The 22,703-nt window shown below is 34.4% G+C and overlaps 3 protein-coding genes across 29 annotated transcripts in view; 1 reads left to right on the top strand and 2 right to left on the bottom strand.

Moving 5' to 3' along the window:
• LOC124174970 (all trans-polyprenyl-diphosphate synthase PDSS1) overlaps positions 1-5,747 on the top strand; it is a 57,508-nt gene extending 51,761 nt beyond the window's left edge. For both annotated transcript variants that reach the window (XM_046554722.1, XM_046554731.1), the window contains exon 8: positions 47-5,747. In XM_046554722.1, coding sequence (XP_046410678.1) covers positions 47-268 — 222 coding nt within the window. In that variant the 3' untranslated portion in view covers positions 269-5,747. The remainder of the gene's footprint in view (positions 1-46) is intronic.
• A 539-nt stretch (positions 5,748-6,286) lies between these two features.
• LOC124174968 (trans-Golgi network integral membrane protein 2-like) lies at positions 6,287-8,898 on the bottom strand. The gene is made up of 3 exons (XM_046554706.1): positions 7,431-8,898; positions 6,635-6,765; positions 6,287-6,554 (listed from the first exon to the last, which is right to left on the bottom strand). Exons 1-3 carry the CDS (start codon positions 8,695-8,697, stop codon positions 6,408-6,410), a joined length of 1,545 nt encoding a protein of 514 aa, XP_046410662.1. The 5' UTR covers positions 8,698-8,898; the 3' UTR covers positions 6,287-6,407.
• Positions 8,899-13,058: 4,160 nt separating this feature from the next.
• The window catches only part of LOC124187781 (ankyrin-3-like), a 98,520-nt gene continuing 88,875 nt past the window's right edge, over positions 13,059-22,703 (bottom strand). For 16 of the 26 annotated variants that reach the window (XM_046579921.1, XM_046579922.1, XM_046579920.1 and 13 more), the window contains 4 exons: positions 22,065-22,133; positions 19,416-21,245; positions 17,588-17,804; positions 15,166-15,244 (listed from right to left, as the gene is read on the bottom strand). In XM_046579921.1, the coding sequence (XP_046435877.1) occupies positions 15,238-15,244; positions 17,588-17,804; positions 19,416-21,245; positions 22,065-22,133 (2,123 nt within the window). In that variant the 3' untranslated portion in view covers positions 15,166-15,237. Of the gene's footprint in view, positions 15,089-15,165; positions 15,245-17,587; positions 17,805-19,415; positions 21,246-22,064; positions 22,134-22,703 lie in introns of those variants that run through there. The other 10 variants (XM_046579937.1, XM_046579946.1, XM_046579936.1 and 7 more) reach the window with 8 other exon arrangements.

The following is a 22,703-nucleotide window of genomic DNA, read 5'->3' as shown; positions in this document are numbered from 1 at the left end:
GATAATGAAAAATTATATTCATACATGCATATTTTACATATTTCAGTATCCAGAATTGAATCCGATGATAATGCGACGTTTTCAAGAGCCCGGAGATGTCGAGAAGGCATTTGAATTTGTCCACAAATCGCAAGGTCTTGAGCAGACACGGTTTTTAGCAAAGAAACACTGCGTCGAGGCGGCTCGTCTGGCACAATCGTTAGCCGAAAGTCCTTATCAAAAAGGCTTACTGGTAGTAAGCGATTTCGTAATAAACCGAATGAAGTAGCCGAGGATTTAAATATATTAATAATAATGATAATAATAATAATAATAATAATAATAAATATTTGAGAGCAAATCGAGTACAAAGCTGCTGTCGTACTCCTCAGAGTCGCGACCTTAGAGGTGATCCTTGGGCAGGTAATCCGATTCGGATTAATCGACCCCGATCCTGCACCCCCCCCCCCTCCTCCCTTTTCACCCAAAAAGGAAGGCAATAAAAAACTGTGCAAAGCGAAAAAGTCTCTCTCCGGGTCGATGACACATGTACCGAGGGAAGAGAGATCAACAGGACTAAGTAAACATTTGTGCGCATCTGTGAATTGTCGAATGTATGTTCATGCATGCTACTACACGTTGTGTGAAAATGTGTTTTAGAGTGAATGTTGTATTTTTTTCTGTTTTTTTTTCTTTTTTCTTGTAATACACCGACGAGTTCAAAACGTGCATTGATTTTCTCAATAATTTACGTCGAATGTAACACGGAGGCTTTTATTACATCAGGGTTGTGCGAGAAAATCACTTCGTACTGTTCGATCGGGTAAAAGTCAAAGCTACAAGACACTGTTTCATATCTCAGAGTTGAACCAGATCAAAGAAAAAATAAAAGTCACAGAGTTATGCTTAGTGTGATGCTGTTTTGAAACCATTTTGAAACAGTTCGGAAAACGAACTTAAACCGTTGAGATATTTTTGTTTTGGCACATAAATGTATCTTATTTGGATATTCTTACACATAATTTCATCAGTTTTCACTGGAATTTATGTTTGTGTTTTATGACAGCAAATTTTGCTCTGATTCGACGTATTTCACTGATTTTTACTGATTTTTCATCGACAGTATTACACAAGATTATTAAAACTGTTATAATGAAACTCTAATTAAATAATACCACTTCTCAAGGTTCAGATTTTAGACAAACCGAGCGTTGAAGACACGTATTGAGAAATTAATAACGAAGCTCGTCGGTAGGAATTTTCAAAGATATTATGTTAAAATATATGTAATATGTATAAATATCTGTATGTATGTATTATGTAGAATTCGTGGTAGTGCCAAGCGATTGAAGTATTATTCAATTTTGTTTTTTTCGTCATTCTTTCGAATAAATTTTTTAAGTACGTACTGTAATCTGATCAACATAAAAAATGAGATAAAATATTCAATCGAGATAAAAATAAAGACACAAAAAAAGTAAAACACATACAAATAGTTATTAAAATGAATATTAAATCTATAATATAACGATAAAGCTACCACGATAAATCTGAATCGTATGCCCAAGTGCCTGATTCGATTTTTATAATTTCATTTATGAAAACAAATGAATCTTATGAATGTTGATTAATTATTAAAATAAATGAATAAATAAATAATAATGATAATTATTACTATTATTATTATTGAATAGAGCACCAGCGGAACTTATAGTCCACCGCGATTCGGGTAGTGCGAGCATTACCTTATTTTTTATTATTGAACATATCGTTAGCCACACACCTGTAAATATACTTATATAATGCTTAGAGTAGCATATTATAGAAACATTATATACAAATGTATAATAATATATTAAGATCATGCAAAGCTATCGGATTTTCTTTTACAAATTTCACATGCATCAAGAAATTTGTGCGGCTGCCTTCGGACTGTGACAACGCCATGGCTAAAACGAGATATCAATATGAACCGAGTATTTATTCTTGAGCTTAACGGTTTGATTTTTTTTACTTGAATTTTATTTCCATGTCCTCAACGTTTTTACTTGCCTTATGATACGAGTTGAAATACTCTCAAAATTATTAAACAAAAGCTGTCATTCTTTTCCGTACGCCGAGGTGAATAATCAACCGGAACAATTAAACTTAGTTTAGTTTAGAAGAATAAATACATTCAGTATTGTTGCCAACAGTCCATTACAATTTAAGCATCGAGTAAATTTCAACAACAAGGCCCAGCTTAATCTTTTCAACCCAATTTAAAGCTGTCAAGATTCATATGCCGACTTTGTTTCCTTCATTTATACAAATTTGAAACACTATTTAAGTTTAAACTTACAAGCTTGGTAATAATTGTACATCGGGTAAATGATTTTCAGAGAGTAGAAATTGGGCGTATGAAAAATGAATGTACATGGAAGAGAATTGAAGAAAAATATATATTATATATAATATAATGTATATAAATATAAATATTATATACACATATATATATGTATATATTTTTTCGCCTGCACAAAGGAACATAATGCAATGTAATATTCTGAATAAATATCTAATAATGGAGTTGATCAGATGCTGGACACAAAAAACTGCTCAAATCTAACTTATATTAATGATATAGGTTAATATTGTACGTGCGTCCAAATACGTGTAAATATGTATAATATACATATACGTATACACATAGGAATATATATATTATACATATTTGATGTATTTAAACACGTATATAGTTACATGCACCATGCGTGCGTGTGTAAAGTAATATAATATTATATTATAATTATTATTATTATTCGAATAATAACAAAGTAAGCAAAATGTAATTATGATCAAATGTAGATTAATCAATTGTTCTTAGCTAAAGTATTTAGACGTGTATATGGAGCAGAGGTATAACCGAATTTTAATAAAATAAAAAACAAAACAAATTTTCTTAAGCAAATCATGAATGGTAACGAACATACCTCCATCTACACAGATCAGGAAACGAGTAATCGACGGAGAGTATTAATTATTCAGGGTCAATTATACTTCTTAAAACTTATATTCGACTCTACTCGGAGAAAAAACGAAGAAATTTGACCAGGTTTTCTCGGTATTTCTTAAAACCGTCTGATATTACGCCAGTATACGAAATTTACAACTCGATAGACAAAGCAGTGGCCCCCCCCGTGCTGTTCTGTGGAAAATTATTAAAAACTGTATTTAAATTTTAGATTGTTACTCCGTATATGCGTATAATTAGGTGCTGATATTGTAATTCTTTCAATTTAAGTCTGATTGGTATAATAAATTGTGTCATTGATGATTAACACAAATTTGAAGCGGCAAGATGCAGAGATATTATTAAACGTATAATTGGATTTTAATTTGCACGGTAGAAAAAATCATTCAAAAATCATTGTGTGAAAGTGTGCTTGAAATGCGAGTGGTATCTATTTACGTTTTTTTTTTTTTGACCTTTGTAATCTTCATTTCACGAAGTATAATTTGATAGAATAATGAAAATGTAAATACTACTCGAATCACCTAATATTTTTCACAATATGTTGTTCGATTTAGCTATACTGACAAGTACATAAGAATTGGTTCGATCGAAGCTGAAAATGAACTAAAGAGTTTCTAAACTAATTACTGACATTGAATTGACATTGTAGTCGTGTATATATGGGTAGTCAACAATTAAGCGTAACCTGGCACGAAAGCTAGCAAACCCCCATTTTTTTTGTTTTTTTTTTTTTTGGTTTTGGGTTTTCCTTTTTTTTTCGTATACTGACAATTATTAAGATGTGAATAAAACAAAATATTATAATTATTGTGTTGGGAAATTGAATCAACGTTGTATAATTATTAACTTCTTTATAATATAAACACTAAAAGAAAATATTGGTCGTCTTTTCATTTTCTTTTTTTCTTGTCAACTTTATCAATCTGAAGAAAAAATCAATATCCTATATTGTTTCATTGCAATCGTCATCCATGTGCTCAAACTATGAATACTACAGTTGCACAGTTAATGAAATTTCACTAGTCGAGGACTTTCAATTTTACTTTTACCATAACTATCACTCCCATACTGTGAAATAAAATAATCAAAAACTGTTTACCTTTTCTACATCGCCTTTCGTTTAGAAATGAATATCACTCTCATTCAATTACTAACGGGGCCTCTATTAAAATCTTCTTCGCAGCGTTTTTCAATACGCATGCAATATAATACGATATACTCAACAGTTTGGCTTCTTTTATTTTAAACCTAACACTGATCTTTGCAGTAATATTCTAATTCCCGATTGCAAGAAAAGAATCGCTGTTAAATCAATTTCGATTTATTCATTTTAAAGATGGTATTTAAGTTGACTAACATTTAAAAATACTGGAGAAAAAGCGAAATTTCACTTCACATTCCCAATAGCAGTGTTTTCTCAACATCTCTAAACCAACTTATTGAATGAAACTGGATGGAATTATTGATTACGTCATTATTTCCATGCATCTCCTTTTCAGGAGAATAATTCTCTTCGTATATGTAACTTTGAAACAAGTGTCAATTCGAACATTGAATTTGAATAAATTAATTAAAAAAATACAATCCAGTGGAAATAAAATCGAAATTAGAAATAAAGTTTGTATCGCAAAGCAGAAAATTTATGAAAAAAAACTTTTTTTTTCGTAATTCAAATCTACATATTTACAATACTATGATATCTCGAGACATCGCATAACATTTGGGATTGTTTTATCCTTAAACTTAGGATCATGAAATATTTCGATTTTATTTTCGACCACGAGGACTATTTCAATTCGAGCACTTTCAATTAGAGGATTTTATTACAGAGACAATTTAGTCGTCAATGCATAATGCACAAGAATAGAATTCTAATCTGAAACGTGAATTACATTCCAGCTAAATGATTGAATAACGAATTTAAATCAAACTTGTAATTCATAGGATTCTATTATTCAATGATTCTGAAGCAGTATTCCAACCAACCATTAAATCCCCCGAAGGTAATACATTTTGTCGTTAAAACTTATAAAGATCATTGAAAGATGTTTTAATCTTAATAAACGATTTTATTATACAAATATATTATTTAATTTGAACTGCAAGAAGCATCATTATAACGTCAATTCAACATTATCAATTATGAGACAGTCGGTTTTAACATTGTGCGAATCTGTTGTAGATATCGCTAATTGCTATATTTTTCTTTTTCTTTTTTGCTTTTACGAACATTATTCGTCAAAATTCGAATGACAAAGAAAAAAATTCTTGCATCACTTTGGATCTGTTCAGAGCGATACGATATTGTGCTAAGTTTAGTTATTTCACAGATATTAAGAGTAATGTTATTACAAAAACTTAAACTACTACATTACAGTTACTTATCGCTATCAACCATACAACTATTATTATAGCAAATTGTCATAACAATATGTATAACGCAATAAAGTTATGCTGTTATTATATGGGTTCAATAAAAATAACGTAATATTACAGGTGATATTTGAAAAATGGAGTGTTGCTCACGGTTTTCGAATTATATGGGAAAAAAATAGATTGTCATTTCTTCCGCCTTGATCTTATAAATCTATCTTGAAATCCAACAGTATGAAACCCCTAATGTTTTCCATACAAAAATTACTCTAGCTGGAGAATCGAAGAGTTTATTTTCCTTTCACAAAAATGTAAGGTAAAATGATTAATAGTTAGAACACTGAAGTCAAAGAACAAAAGGACGAGAAAACTTGTTCATTTTAGTTTGAAAGAAATATATGATGACGCGATTATAGTAGAATCTAGAAACCATAGTTTTGAATGACTATCTGGACGTGTGGAGTAGGCAATAAGACTAAAAGTGCAGATTTTTTTTCAAGGAGCCTTATTTAAATAAAAATTTAAAAGTAATTGTAAAGAACACACATGTGTTTTGATAACAGTTCTACAAGACATGAGGTTGATCTTTATATTATAACGTCAATGCAAATAAATATGAACATGAAATTCAATTATTTCAACTATTATCAAAGGTTTATGGGGAATGGCAGGAAAAGTAAATCATTACTCGAATAAAAAATGTTACATCTTCATTTTTCAGCCATTTCATAAACCTTGAATGGTTGACATAACTCAACTTTTCTGCTGTACACCGTTTACATGAATGTAATAAGACTTCAACCTCATTCAGACTGTGTTCAAAAAGTAGTACTGTCTTTCCTTAGTACCAATTTATGCTGAACAATAATTTTAATAGCAGTGGCGATGCGTTTGGTGGAAAATGAAAACTATCGAAGGTTTGAGAAAAAATAATATTAAGAAGAACATAAATCACAAAGGAATACAAATACTTCTTATATTCATACAACAATGATCACAATCTGAATGACAATTACTCCAATGTCATTGAAGTTATTGATCAATATATTACGTGCGTAACATTAGAATTACATTGCGAAGTAACTGCCTCTTCAAGCGTACAGTCAAGCTTTCGATAATTCGCTGTATTTGGTCTTCTTCTACCACGCCCTCGGGATTTTCGACCCTCAAATAGTAGTGCCATTATCTAATAAATAGTATGTGAAAAATTATGGTTCAATAAATTTTTGTATGTTATTTTACACAAATATTTCGTCTTCTCCATACCTTCTGCTTCTTATGGTACGCTATGTAGCAAATAAGGCATGTTACGGATATCACCATGAAATAAGTAAAGAAGTGCTGAGGCGGATCCATCGTACTTGCTGGTGGAGGTTTTGGTACATTATTGCCGATTCCTAAAGAATTAATCAATATTTGAACAAACCTTAATCGCGATACGATGTTTACGATTTTACAAAGAAAGTTTTAACATTTTCATAACTGCTCAGTTGACAATCAAAGATTAAACTGTAGAAGTATTCTATCGTAGATGTACTGTAACATATTTCAAATGTAATTCAGAAAATTAAACAGTTGCGTTTGCACAGATGTCTACCAGAGTGAGTATACAATTTATGAAAAAAACTATCTAAGAATATCTGTAATGAACAAGAGGAAACCCGCGAAACTACGGAAATAAATAATTTGGTAAGAAAATATTACACAAAAAAACTACTATAATAACGATGTTGAAGATATAAACAATATCAAACAAAGTTGGTTCTGATGAAATCTTGACTAAAAATTGCAATGATCCTTACGAAAGCTAATAACAGACTTATAGTCATCAAAGTTAAGTAAAGAAATGATAAAAAGAGAATCAAAGTTACTGAAAAAAGTGATTTAAGATACCTATTATGGTAAACTTTATCAGAAACTGTAGTGTACTAGTTATTAGAGTTTAAAAGAAACACTTGATTACATTAGTATTATCAGAAATGAAGTTGAAATTTGAAGTATCAGGTAAAGCATCATTTTAAGGAAAAAGAATGAATTAAACACGTTGACCAGGCAACCTGACCTCGCTCAATATCCTTGTCAACGAAAGATGATGAGCCATCTGTTTTAGTTCTCTCTGCGACTGGATTCTCAATTCCATCATTTCCATCATTGGAAACATCATCACGAACTTCTTCAAGTTCAGGACTTAGTGGTTCCTCATTTCTTTGAGAAGCCTTGCCTGAATTTTCTATTTTATCAGTATCGTGAGGCGCAGCTAGTTTTATTTTTACAGTAGTAGATACTTTTACAGATGGTGGTGTAATTGGTACAGTTTTATTCATTTTTTCATTCGAATTTAGATGAGCAACTGCATCAGTTTTAACGTCGTTGGTGCTCGAAGAATGTGATAAGTTCTCGTTTGGAGGATGTATTTGGTCAATTGGTGCATCTTTAACACCGGCTTTGCTTTCATTTGTTTCTTTGATTTCTTGTTCTTCGTGTTGAGCTTCATTATTTTCTGATTTCTTTGTATCTGACACAGAATTATTTCCTATGTTTTGAGTACCAGCCGGCAGAAGTTCTTGGCTTGGATGATTCTCTTGTTGATTTGGACCTTTGACAGTTTTTTCAAGTCTGGAACCACTATTATGACCAGAAGGTTGAGCTGGTTTGACATTATCATGGCTGGAGCTGGGTGAATTTGTCGACTCAGTTAATATCGCAGTTTTCAACGCCTCATTGCTACCTCTTGGCATAGGTGTTGTACTGCCGACAAGGATTCGATTCACCCATAATAAGATGGGACATATTGGTTTAACAGTTACCGTAAGATTGGCGCTAGAACAGAGCCTATCACACTTCAAATTCAATGTTTGGTTGAGTAACGTAAAGTTGGGTATTGAGTCTATATTTTTGCCACCGTAGTTCATAATTTTCTCATAACCGGAGTTCGACAAGGTACTCAACAGAGCAGTACATATCTCATTCTCTTTCGACGGCTGCTTCGCTACTTTTTTTAATTCCTCAAGAATGTAAGATTTTGTTAGGTTGATTTCGTAACTTTTATTTAACTGAGAATGAAACTCGCAAAATTTAATTACAGCATAACGAATACCTGTGCATAAGTAAATCAGTTCACTTTTGTCATCATTCAATGGAGGTAACGACGAAGGTATTACCGACGTACCGCAATATTTTTCGTACTCTGGTGCAAAAAATACAGCTTTCAGATTACAGTTTGATTTTTCTAATGTTACTCTGTTTTCCCCGTACGATACGCCGTAAATTGTGGTTAAGCAGAGGTAAATAAAGGGCACGTAATTCATTCTGTCCACAGTTGATTTCATAATAATAATTCCTTTTTGCCTTCTGCAAATAGCCGGCTGTATTATATGTGACTCATAATATCACAAAAATTATTTCTGTCGGCTTTTAAAATAACACGAGCTGTCATCAGCTTATTACGCTAGTATTTACTGTATTTCCACCAGACGTCAGTGCCAGACACCAGTCTCATCCCAACGCATACGTGATCGCTACAAGAGTATACGTACGCACCACGGACTATGTCATATATCTAGTATAGAGATATTGTTCTATATAGGGAGCATGATCGAAACAGCGACGAGTCTACTCTTCAGCCAAACTAGATGGCGCTAGTGCCGGTAGTACTAAAATATAGAGATGTGTCGATAATACAGAGCATGCTTACCGTAGTGAAGTCCCACTATACTAATCGAAACTGAACAAATCACAAACATTAACAATTGACGTTGTTATGGCTCTAATTATAACCCTACTGTAACCGCCCGGCGTGGGGGGTGCGTTGAAAGACGTTCATATTACTATTATATGTTACACGGATAACTCGAACAAAAAAAAATCAAGCTCGTGAAATTTGTGTAATGAAACCTTTTCGTTACCTCCCGGACTAAATCACTCGATCATTCGATCACTCGATCTCTCGATCTCTGGATCATCCAGTTACTGGATACCGCGCGATCATCCGACCACTGGATCACTCGATCATTCGCAGAATGGCGCCCCCCTGCGATCCATCGTAATTCCCTGATTTTTCCCGATGAACAAAATTCCCCAACTATTCCCGATTTTCCCGATCTATCGTCACCCTGATTATCAATCATCGAGCAAAAGACGCGTCCGATTTACGCGATTAATCTACGCGCAAAAAGGCGCGACTGATCAACCTGTCAAAAAATCTTAAATGTCTAGGACTTGTTGCAAAATTCTGTAGAAACCCAATCCGCATCTGCGTCTTTTTGAATCTGACACATTGCGATGCGGATTGTTCTTCCGAGATGCGGGTCAAGTCCGGGAGGGAGGTTGGAGGGCATGCATTATTGTGTGGCGTGACGGTCGGCGGTCCTCTTCGACGCGAAGTCTTCGAGCTCAGCATCTCTCCCCATCCAGCGTACCACGGAACGCGATGGATGGTCCAGAGATGCGTTTTGCCCATTCAGACGATCACAGAGATCAATTGAATGGAATAATTATCGATATGGACTGAGTAATTAAATTGAATAACGACTGGAAAATGATTGCAGAGCGACAAGAAACGGGTAATTGAACCTCGTTAAAATTTGAAAGCTCACTAATAGTTTAGAGACTTTTATGCCGAGTCTTTCACTGGCTTCTGGAGGAAAATCACTGTGATCGTTCGACGCTGTGGATTACAAAAGTTAGTAACATCGCGGTACATCGCGACCTTCCTACCCTCGCCTGATTCCCAGCGGAACCACCCAACGGAAATGTTGAAAAGAGATTCACACGCACATCTACATCAAACCCCGCGACGGATCCCAGAACGACCACCTTACCTACCCGATTACCTATATCCGCTCTAAACGATTCTCCATTCTTTCCAACACACATCATTCTTCATTTGCGCCGTGGTCACTGTGACTTACTGTTTCGTTGGTTACCTGTCGGGAGCAAAATGTTTTTGTACCGTAGTCAGCGAATGTACTATTTTAGCGATTGTTGGCTAACTATCGGTACATCAACCTTTTGTAAGACGGATTAAAAACATCCTGTATGCTAATCAGCATTTATCTAAGCGAGCTAAGCCTGTAGTTGTTTGATAGTTGCTGAGTATTAAAAAATTGAAAATGATTCAGGATATATCATACAATTTCATTACGTTACTTTATACTGGACTTTGAAATTGATTCGATTGAAATTGTTAGAATTTGTTCAAACCTCCGGGGTATTCAGCACTTGAACGACATTACTTGTAAATTCGAACACTAAACACATAACTAATTCTCGCGGATGTCGAGCAAGCGATGGTTCCCGGGCCTGTCGCGATGCTCATTCCACTTTCAACAACGTGTAAAATTTCTAACTTTGAGTAAGCTACGATAAATTCAATTGCGAAAATAAAATCATTCGACTGAAAGTCCGGCATCGTTGCGATCGTGAATGAGCCTATCCATGCAGCTAAGAAATCGTAGATTTGTGTAACAATTGTTACCGCCACGCCACGTGATGGAGGAATCCCAGGGAAATACCCGTAACCTAAATACGTGCAAACTCACCAGCGTTGCCGAGTAATGGAGAAGTTGCTCGGAAGTCTCTGCTTAAATCTGCAAAAAACAAAACAGAACACTTGAATTAATATAACAAATTGGCTTTTCAGTTTGCAAATTAATTATTACTGTTGTTTACTTTCGTACTTATTCACCCCAGATTACGCAAGGGTTAAAATTCTGCTTCAAATGTACTACCTTGAATAATCAAACAGTTATTAAAATGAGTATTCTTACCTCCTCCAGGTTGCTTGCTCCACACTTGACATGTAGTAGGGCGCGTAGCATCTCAAGTTGAATGGTGAAGCGTCGCACTTTTTACACTGCGATAAGAATATAACAGAACATAATCAAAGACCGAATAGCAATAACGTTTAACTGAACCACAAACCTCTGAAGTGACGATCACGCACTAAGGATTGTTATTTGTTTTGAATGGTACGACGCACGAGTCGTCGCGCTATACATATACGCATTTTCACGACACAGCTAAACATGCGTAAATAATAAGACTTCCGTATTCAATTAACGTGCCGATAATTTTTTTTATACAAAAAGAATGACGCCTAAATGAACCACTCAGTGATACATGCGTTACAATTGCATTCTACAAACGTATATCTACGCGTGAGACGCGGTTCGCAAACCAAAATCCGAGATACGAACTCATTCTCAAACAAAGGTCAAGTTTTGCAAGGTCCGTTTCGTCAGAACGTAAGAAAGAAAACCGCAAAGATGGATTATCGGGGTATTTTCTTGCCACAAAACACTAGGAAATAATTACAACTTTGCCCGAGAGCAGTCTGAATTTGTGAATAACTTGTGTAAAAAACTTTAGAACACCATAATTCGAGAATCTGCTCCGCAGTAACACTTGATTCTACGCTAACTCTCGCTTTATATGCAGTAGCTGGCTGTATGAACCGACTGGATAAACTTGCCAAAAATGCAAGTACACATTTACCGGACTCAGCCAAACAAGCAATGAAAAGGACTCCGGATCCACAGATGAAAATCGACATCGCTAAAAGCTGAAGTGTAACGAAAGCACTGCACACTCGAAACATTCGATATGCGCAGGATGTTTTTGTTTTTTCTTTGGGTCACACGCTGCCCTTTGCACGTTATTCATGGATGAGTGCTGTGAGAATACAATGATTGAACAACGCGATCTGAATTATCACCTTATAGTACACTTTTGGAAACGCAAATCCGAATTCTCTGACGACTCTCGATCGAATGCATGCGCAATAAATGCGTAAAAACGAATAAAAGATGAATAAAAAATGTCATACCTTGTCTTTACGCGATATGTGAGCACGGGATTTAAACTAGATTACGTTACCGATAATGTGTTTATGTACCACTATGTCTGAATATGATATTTGGATATGTAGATTCCATAATAACGGTGTTTGATTTTTTTCAGAGCGTAGTTCCTTTTCGAGTCGATCCTTTGACGCCATGTAAGAAGTACTTCATTTTATCAACAGCCTGAATCTTAATTGCAAAATCCACACACAGTTTACGAGGCAGTAACGCATTCTTTTGTAATTCTTTTATATTTTTACAAAGGGGTACTTCGTAATGTAACCAAAAAATGACCACTTTGTCATGGTTTCCACATAGCTTATACACACAGAGAAGACTAATCACCACGTTTTCACACTTCACGATTTGTTCAGTTTCAACCACTGCAGTAACACTTTGCCACGGTAAATGTGCTCTGTATTGGTCGGTTGCCGACAAACATTTACCGTCCAGGCACCTCGAAAATTAGTTCCAATGACCTTTTCGTGTCAGAGGACGCTACTACTAGGTCGTCACATCGACTGCCTAGCGACTGCTCTCCACTCTCTTCATCGTGTGACTGAGAGAGGACCACAGCAGGTTGCACGACTAGCTCTGCCCGTTGGTCTCGGCTTCAACAGCTCCTTAAAGCCAACTCCGTGGCAACTTCAGCGCTACCTGGTGGACGCTGAGTGCGAATTATCTGCCGCAATTTAACTTGAATACAACTGGATCATGAGATCATAAAAGATGCCATTTGAGATGCTAAACCGGATTTATATAACTTTAAATGAATTAGAATGTAATATCTGTTGTAAAACTGATGTTTTTTATGTACTATATGTATAATTTAATGTAAATATTATATATAATTTTGCAATATCTTCTTTATTATGCTGTCATTGATAGGTGTCACACGATAATACAGTATGACATTATTTCGTTTAATATTACGACATGATGCGGCACCATTAGTGTATTGACAGAAATTTTATATTTTTATTTCTATTTTAGCATATAATAAAAGAGCTGCTCGTTGCGAAGCATGCTGCACTGTCCATGAAACCTCAACTAAACCGTATAAAATTGCTTACTGCGAAAGAAACAATGGTTTCAACTTAGGACGGTATGTTTACTGGTTTTCAAATATTTTGGTGCAGTTGAATGATGAAACTGAAAATTTTCTACACATCTGTACAAGTTACATAAATCAGAAAGCAAAAAGTAAAAGTATTGACCATATTGTACAAAAAAATTTAAATCAATGTATAGTTGATATAAAATTGTTCCATTCAGAGGCCAGAGTTAAAACAATTTCGTAGCAGGTAGCATTATGCAGTATAAGTATATTGGTTGTAATTTCGGTATAACGTCTACATTGTAGCAATAGTGATTGTGCCTTTGGTCCTTGCATCAGGTGGCTCAAGGCAAGACTATTTTTTATGTATAATATATTGTATCGAAGGTATTATAGATAATAATTTATAAATTCTGCATGTGTAATTCTTATATCTTTTTTGTTTATTTATAATATAATATATTATATATTAATAGAATATCTTTATTCTAGAAGATTTTCTAAATATATATTATACTTTTTTGCTTTTAAAATGTGTTACACACTGAAAGCTAACGCTGCCTAGCCTAAAATGAGTTTTGGGCTGTTGAATTTTTACCACGTGGACTTCTTACAACATAATTATATTTGCCTGAACCTTTTGCTAAACAGTATAATTTTATTAGGTTCATTTCATTTATTTCAGAATAATTATTACGAATTCATTTTGGTGATGTTTTGGCGATTCAAAAAAGTAATTTTTTTTTTCTCAATATTTTCTTTCTATATAAATAAAATATTCACGTATCGTATCGTCATAAATTCTCAGTTATTTCAATAGTACTATTATGTATACAGTAAAGATGTATAAGTTATGCTAAGAAAATAATTATAATAATATACACAATTGAAATTGTTAGGAAAAACTCTTTAAATAAATGAAATTTACATTGCAACGTTGTTAGTAAAATGACCATTTCTTGCCATAAATAAAAATGACAAAGTAAAAACAGTACTAGAGTCTCGATTTATTGTGCTTGAAAATTCGTTTCCTTTTTATAAAATGGCAAGATAAGGTATTTTTCTCGTAGAATCTTAATAAATAGCGATGAAGCTTTCTCATTTCGCCACCAAATGCCGAAGCTAAGAATAATTCTTAAGAATATAAAAACTTTAACTTTTCTAGTAAGCGACGCGTGGTGGATAGTCCTAATTTACCTAAGGCTAATATCGTCGACTAACTGATGCAAAAATCAAGTTACTTTGACAAATTATGCATTCATTTCAACTCCATGCATATTATTATGTCCATGAATTCGAATCATAAACATTGGCAGCTGCTCTAATGGAGGCAAGCAATCTTCATGAGAACAAATAAGGATTGATTTTTCGAATATGCAAAATTGAAACTTCACTGACAAAAAGACCAGCTTAGTGAAGACTAGCGAGGAGCTAGTCCAACTAGCAATCCCATTATTGCTCAGATAATCGCCATAATTATAATATCATTGATATTCTTTTTCCTCGAATATGGAATACTGTTCGATACGCGAGGATATAACGATTGGAATTCATATTCTATTGTATAATACTTCAATGCTCGAGACGTAAAATGTTTGCCTCGTAAGTTCAGCTGCTCGGACATATTGAATGATTCTGGTTCGATCATCGAAAAATCATGGAACTTTTTAAAAGCTATTTCTTGTTTATTGACCTCGTCTTTCTTCGGTCATGAATTGGTCGACAATGTTCTGCATAGATTCTCGAAGTTCATCGGTGCCGCCAGTAGCGCCACTTGCCACAGGTACTGATACTGTCACTGTCCTAGTAGTTTTGGTTACTCTGGAATAATAATATGACGTTATTACGGAGGGTGGAATAGAAATTATTGAAAAACGACCACAATTACTAAATTATACCTTTCTTGAGCTTCAGGATTCACTTCGGTCGTAGTGGTCTCCATAAAAGATGGCTCGGTGTGTTGTAAAAAGTCAGACTCTGCGTAATAAATATAAGTTAGGTGCTTGGAATCAGTAGGAAGTATGAGATATATTGGCTTGCTTTACAACTTGTTCACATTGACATAAACATTAACAATAGAAAAACGTTTCATCGTTACATCATGCCCAAACAAGGGGTAATATTAGACAAATATGAAAAAAATCTTGACAACATTGCTAAACATTTGACAAACAATGGTATGTACGTATTTTTACGAATTCAGCCAAATTTTATACGTTTTTAATTCACAGTCGAGCCCGCGTAACTGAAGAACAGGAATTTTTTCTCTCTCAGAGTTACTCACACATATAAAGAACATATGGGAACTTGATGCTGATAAATTTGATAAGTATGCTTCAGGCTATTTACTTTGGACCATTCTAGAAGGTTTCATACTCAAAATGGGTATTTAGATTACTAAGTAAAAAAAAATTCATGTTTACAACAACTTTAGTGGCAATTCAATTTCGGAAATTTTATCAACTTTGTTGAATACTACTGATAATTGATTGCAGTACCAAATGCTATACATGTAAATTCAAAGATACGCATTGAACCAAATATATAAATAAACAAATACAAATACGGTACATTTTTATACTTTTCACTGAATAATTAACATGGATATGGTTTACGCAACATAGAAGACGGGTACTTTGTTACGTCATTTCATTTATTCGCGTAATATGCTCTTTCTGTTATAGTGTTGCTGCGCGCATCAAGCTTGTGAGAAGCTCTGTTCAGGGTGCCGAGTAAAGCGTTTAGCAGTTAGTTTTATTTGACTATTTTCACATGGCAAAATATTTTAATAATGTAATAATAATAAGTATCGGAGGAAGTACTAACTACAATGTTAGTATTGTTAGACGAATGATATGTTATTATTTTATTATTGCAAAAGAAAATTAGTCTATTTCGTAAACTGAATAAACAGGCAGTTTTACAGCATCAAGGTTGTTTTGAAAAGGTTTATTGATTAAGTTTCAACCTTCTTATTTTCATTGAAAACGTATATTTAGGAGAAATTTTGTTTCATCAGTTTAAACGAATTATGTGGCAGACAAAGACGAAGTATTACCATTAATGATGTTGATATTTGGAATTCAGCCTGTATGATAGCTAATAAGTTTAGAACATTACTGTAGAGTATTAAAAGGGAACAAGTTTCGTCGATTTTTATAAAAAGTTGTAATAATTTTTCTACAAATATAAACAGAATACTTATCTTTTTGATAACAATAGATATCTGCATTGCTTAATTTGATCTGTTTTGAGAAAATCATCAAATCACTATTGATCTCATGTTTGTCTGCCAAATGTGTCTAATTATAAGATGCATTGAATTTAAACTCAACAATTACACATACGTACATTTGAATATTGTACTTACTTGACGATTCGCCTAACAATCCTAACTTCATACCTACATAACATGATCGTTGGTCCCTCTACACTTTAGCTTTATCTTGATATCCTTATTGTTATAAGAACTAAATAGATCAGACTTAAAATGAAGAGCACTAAATTAAAATATTTCAAACTTCACTCATTGAACTTTCTCTACAAACGTGCAATCAAAAATGAAATTATCAGGAGCAGCATAAATTCTACATAAGCCCTTGAAATTCTAAAGTGCAATACACTACAAGATTGAAAAGTCAAATAATTCTCAATGCAACATTACCATGCGATGTATAGATTATAGTAAAAAAAAAATCATGCAGCATAAACGTTTGACCAAACGAACTATTCAGTTATATCTTAGAAAAAGAAAGCTTGTGCGTATTCATTCAATCTTATAGTATAATGGAACCAAGTTTATTCTACTAATTACCAGCTGACGATATTCAACCCTTGTGAATCAATCTCATCAAACGTGACAATTCATCGATAATTCCCTACCAATTCAGAGAGTTTCTTCGCACAAATATGCAACGAGTAACAATAGATTCTAATCACCTATATGATTACACCACAGCATTTTATTTGTACTACTCAGGAAGTTGACAGTAGATTTATAAATAATAGGGGAAAGGCACATCGGAAAACACCTCGCTTACCTGCACCTGCGTGCAGCTCTTATTATTATCACTGACACCAGTGAGAAGCTTACGAAGCTTACGATACTTACTCTACACTTTGACTTTCAGATAATCTATCAGTCAAGTAGATTAAATGTTTTGCTAAAATGAGATTCGTTTTCGAGGAGACCTGTTGACTAGCAGAAGTAGATTAAAATTAATTTTCATATATGACGCCCTCGTTCACTATCTAGGCCCATGTATAAAAACGATCGCTCAATTATTTTTAAGATATAAATAGAATTAACGTTAATCGTACCCAGCTTGCCTTGGGGCATGGCTGGAGAGGGCGAGGGCACGTCGGAGCGTACGCGGCTCCAGGACAAGAATAAGCGCTAGCAGGGCCACCAACACCGCAGCTGCGACGCCCATCCAACATACACAGCTGGCTCTACCACTAGTCCTCGTCCTAGGTTTCGTCCCTATCAGACTGCTCTCAGAGGTGGAGCACGCCGATTGTACTGAACTGCGCACTGCTGCCACGCAAACATTATTCTTCTGATCAATAATTTTTACTTTTTTTAAGAAATTTACAATCTCAATTCTCCAACTGCAGTTAGTATAAGAGAGGAGCTGAAAAAGCATGTGGATTTATACATATCTAAAAACCCTTTGTCAGCCCCACACATAAAGTCCGAATCTTTTCGAATACGATGAAGAAGTTGAATAAAGCCATTGTAAAAGAACAAAATGATTGATAAAAAAAAAAACTTTAAATACATTATGTGATTTACAACACACATAAACATATGTACACTATGAAGTTCTTGATTCCAATATTACGTGAGTATAACTCGGAAGAAAACTGGATTAGAGAATCTGTGTAACTAACATGAATCCCACGCCAAGTGATATTAGCTTCCTTAACTACACATTTAACATATGAAATTATGATAAGCATCACGCTGTTTTATAATTCCGTTCTTCGAACTTAATTAATCCTGAATAATTTCTGTTCAGATGTCTGGTCCTAATCTATATGTTAAACGGTACAAGATACCTTGTAAGTAAAAATTATTGAAAAAATTCTTATCAATATTGAGAAAATATTCACCAACAAGGCACTGAATTCACCGAAGTGAAAGTCATCTGCAAACTGAGTGTTTTCACATTATATACTGACTTTCGATGCGTGATGCGTCTATATTCATTTAGGAATTTACTTTAAGTTTTGTAATCGGAAAAGGGTAACTATCATAACTCATGCATATTGATTGTAATACATGATGATATTTGATTTTTCTGAATACATTCAAGTGTTGCAATCGATATATCGAATGGTGATTGGGTTACCCCAGATATACTCTTTTAGTATAACTGTTCTATTCCATACTTAACTGGGTTAAAGTCATATCGCAGGAATAATGCATTGGATATGAACGCTTACATCAAAATCCAATACACAAAAAAGTATTCACAATCCCCGCAGGTGTGTGTTCATTGCGAATGCGATGGATCATTATGCTTAGTACCTATATCCATAAAGCAATACGCCAATTACTTCCAAGCTTCATTTTTCAGTTTTAGTAATGTTGTGCAATATTATAAGACGTCCAATGTTCAATTCAATTCATGCTGCTTGCAAATTCACGCTAAATCTGTCAATGCCATGCATTCCAAGTTGAGTAGTTGTGAAAAAGGTTTTCCATGCACATTCTTTGTGAAAGTTGTCTTTCGTTTATATACATGCCATAAGAAATGTTAATGTTTATGTGCACATGTGTCCCTCAGTAATTGCAACTCGTTATGCTGCATAAATTGGAAGATTTCTTGTTACATATATTGGAGCAATTTAAAAATAATGGAATGTAAAAGAGAAAAATTTTTAATTCCACAACACGTTTTCTATAATTTCGATTTGAGAAATACGCGAAACTACTAAGATATCTATAATTCTGAGTAATTCAAATTTGAATTACACGCTACTTCCATTTTCGATATTCCATATAAGTATGAGTACAAACTAGTACTGTAATTTTTCATTAAAGAGCGTATCGAGTTCCAATAATAGTGTGTTGATACGTTTTCGAGCTCGCTCGAAGATTTTAATTATGGTTGTTAGTTAGCGGGATATGTACATTGCTTACTTAGAAGGTTAGCTGTGAGTGAGGTACCTTGGTCGTCCTCCAATGGGGACAATTCTGCACCTTCATGCAGGGCGACGTCTGATCCACTAGAACTTCCTAACGTTCGCCTCTTGCTTGGGGATCTTCTTCTTGGTTGGGGTGAACTATCGCTATCTGATTCGCTGTTGACTTCACGTCTTGAACTACCATTTTTTGAATAAAAGTCTCCATTACCAGAGCCAGGAGAAGTGTCTAATGAGAACTCTGTTTCCCAATCTTCTGGCCGCACATCTCCAGATCGTACAATGGTTTGCCAAGTTTCTGGTTTCCCATCACTCGATCTTTTCGTAACTACAGTTTCAGTCCATGTTTCAGGTTCAGAGCTACTAGATTTCACAGTTCTTATAGTCTCTTTGACAGTCTTCGCTGATGTGATGTTACCATCTTTGAAGAACTCATTGAATTTTTCTGTATCTATAGTTTCTCCCAAACTACTTTTTACTACAACTGTTTTAGTACTTTTTCCATCTTTAAAATCAAGTTTTTGTAAATCTACTGGTTCACCTGTGGTACTTTTAACTGTGGTTACAGTTCTCACTACCCCTTTTCCATCTTTCAGTAATTGTTTGTACAGCTTCGGGTCAATTGGCTCACCTGTTTCAGTCTTTAATGATTCAAGGGTTTTTGTAAATTCACCTTTCTTAGAGAGCTCCTCAAAATCCTCTAAAGATAATTTTTCCTGAAATTTCGACGGATCTATTTTCGTTCCAGAAGTTGAGTGTAACGTAGTTACTGTATTTCTCAGTCCGCTACTTTTTACAATGTTATCAAATTCTGCAGGACTCATTACCTCTGTAGAACTATCGCCTTCCGTCACATCATCTCCACCAGACGTAACGATTCTCCTAGTGATGGTTGTGACAGTTCTTCTACTGGCACCTCCATCCGTCATACCCTTGAAGGCTTCTGGATCTATTTGTTCCTCTGAACTAGTACGGATGGTTTTTAACGTTTTCACGGACTCACCATCTTTTATGAGTTCTGCTAAGTCACTTGGATTGATATCACCAGAGTGAATACTTCTTGTTATAAATGTTTTGACTATTGTACCATCTTCTTGTATCTCATCATACTGTTCGCAAGAAGAACTTGGCTCTAAATCTGAAATGTGTTCAAACTTCTCTTTAAATTTTTGTGGATCGATACTTTCGCCTAAGGTAGACTTTACAGTAGTTATCATATTCGCAGTGTTATCTTCGTTAATTAACATCGATTCGGTAGAGTCATTTTTAGTTGTTTTAACTGTTGTATAAGTTTCTGTTACTGTTTTACCTTCGTTTGGCAGACCTACTTTGGGAGAAAACTTATTATCTTGTGATGAACTTTTGAGTCCTGGCAATTTTGATTCTACAAACTTTGCTGACACGGTCTCAGTTACAGTGGTCATACCGTCATCAGTTGTGAATTCTTTGATAATTGTTTTATTGCCATCTTTGGTTGTTTCTTTAATTTTTACAGGAATTTTACTCTTCGGACTTTGAGGCTCTCTAAATGTACTTGCAGATATTTCTTCCATGATAGGACTGCGTCCCTTCTCCTGTGATCTTTTAGGTGACTTGAGTGAAACCTTGGACGTTTCTGGAGATTTTTGCGGCAATTTTGACATTGGCTCTGGTATTTTAGTTTTGGGGCTTTTAGGTGTTTGCGTTGCTTGAGTATCTTCGATTTGTAGGTGTAAGTCAGTTTTGGTGGACAACTTGGAGGAGTGGCGAGGGGCAGGAACAGGTTGCTTTGACGGAGCAGAAGTAGCATGCCTCTCTACAGTCCCATCAATCTCAGTAGAATCATGCCCTGACCCATCCAAAAGGACACGGACAAGAACAGGAACAAGGACATAAAGCACATTGATACACACTAATAATCTCAACACTTTAACCCAACAATAAGATGGGCTTGACTTTACATTATACATATATATTAATATACATATCTATGTAATTAATATATATATTTTTTGACTGAATTATGTTTTAGTTAGTATCAATATTGCATTAGGATTAGTTTATATGTAAAAAAACACACATTAGAAAATTACCTAGAGTCTGTGTTTGACTTTTACTAAAAGGTATGAAATTTTCTTACAGTGAAAGACTAACTAAAGTCAACTATTCGTGATGCAAACTCTCTTCTCGTGAAAAAAAGTCACAAAATAAACATATACAAGATTCAAGTATGCGATATGTTTATCTTAGAAAATAATGGATTCAGTAAATTTGTGCAAACGGTGTATGAATTGACCACCGAATTATACCAGTATTGTTTGCGTAAGGCTCATTGTGAAACTGGTGTCAACTGAAAGGCTGTATAAAGAATCACGAGAAAGCGGGTATGCCGAATACAGCTAAGGGATTTTTATTCATAGTTGACGATATGGTACGATATCTTACTAAAATTTGAAGCAATCTTATTGTGCTACCTTTCAATAAAAGATGTATACAGACACTACGTTTAGTATTAATTGATCAAACGTATCAGTTAGTGTGAAAGCGTTAGCAGGAGTGCTAACTATAGAAGATAAAGCTAAATACCTGAGGGTACCAAAACAGTAGTTTTACTAATATACTGACTTCCCTGAAATAATGTATCAACTATTTTTGTTTAATATGTTACCTGGTCGCGTGAGAGATAGCGATTGGTCAGCTAGATCTTGAGCTCGTCTCGAGGCCTCCTCTGTTACATCTGAAATTGATAGATTGCATGTGAGTTGAGGAGTAAGAGATGGGTTTACATTGAAAGCAATGAATCAACAAAGATTAGATGAATGATGTGTTCCCTGCATGGCATACCTCGGTTCATGCGTCACTAGTCTGTAGTTTCCTGTTAATTGAATGAGAGATATTACTTACTGCAATAATATAATAATATATGATCTCTATATTGTACTATACAGGAAAGTATACACAGCAATAAATGAAAAACTGTGTGTGTGGCAAGATTTATCACTGAAGTAGCAAGGTGTAAAACGGCACAAAATCCTGTAAACATGCAGTAAACGAAAAAAATGAAATATTCAAATCATGGGTAATACACATTAAGGCTGAAAATATATTTACAAAAATGAAACCAAAATATATTATTCGATATAACGAAGTGTTATTTCTTTGAAGTCGTAGGATGGACATGGACAATTCATATAATTAGGATACATTCACAGGAATGGATCATTGCCGTAAAAGAAAATTTCAGTCTGTTCGAATCGATTATGTAGTTCCAGCATGATTCAAATGAGTATTATTTTTAATATAAGTT

Source organism: Neodiprion fabricii, chromosome 1 (assembly GCF_021155785.1).
Source record: "Neodiprion fabricii isolate iyNeoFabr1 chromosome 1, iyNeoFabr1.1, whole genome shotgun sequence".
NCBI lineage: Eukaryota > Metazoa > Arthropoda > Insecta > Hymenoptera > Diprionidae > Neodiprion > Neodiprion fabricii.
The sequence above is the reverse complement of the archived record's forward strand: the minus strand, read 5'-3'. Positions and strand labels throughout refer to the sequence as shown.

What these genes read in the sequence shown, in the direction of transcription:
- LOC124174968 (XM_046554706.1), bottom strand. Translation starts at nt 8,697, where the DNA reads ATGAAATCAACTGTGGACAGAATGAATTACGTGCCCTTTATTTACCTC. An exon ending in TGACAAGGATATTGAGCGAG is followed by an intron (nt 6,766 to 7,430) that starts GTCAGGTTGCCT and finishes TTAATTCTTTAG; the next exon opens with GAATCGGCAATAATGTACCA. An exon ending in CGTACCATAAGAAGCAGAAG is followed by an intron (nt 6,555 to 6,634) that starts GTATGGAGAAGA and finishes ACTATTTATTAG; the next exon opens with ATAATGGCACTACTATTTGA.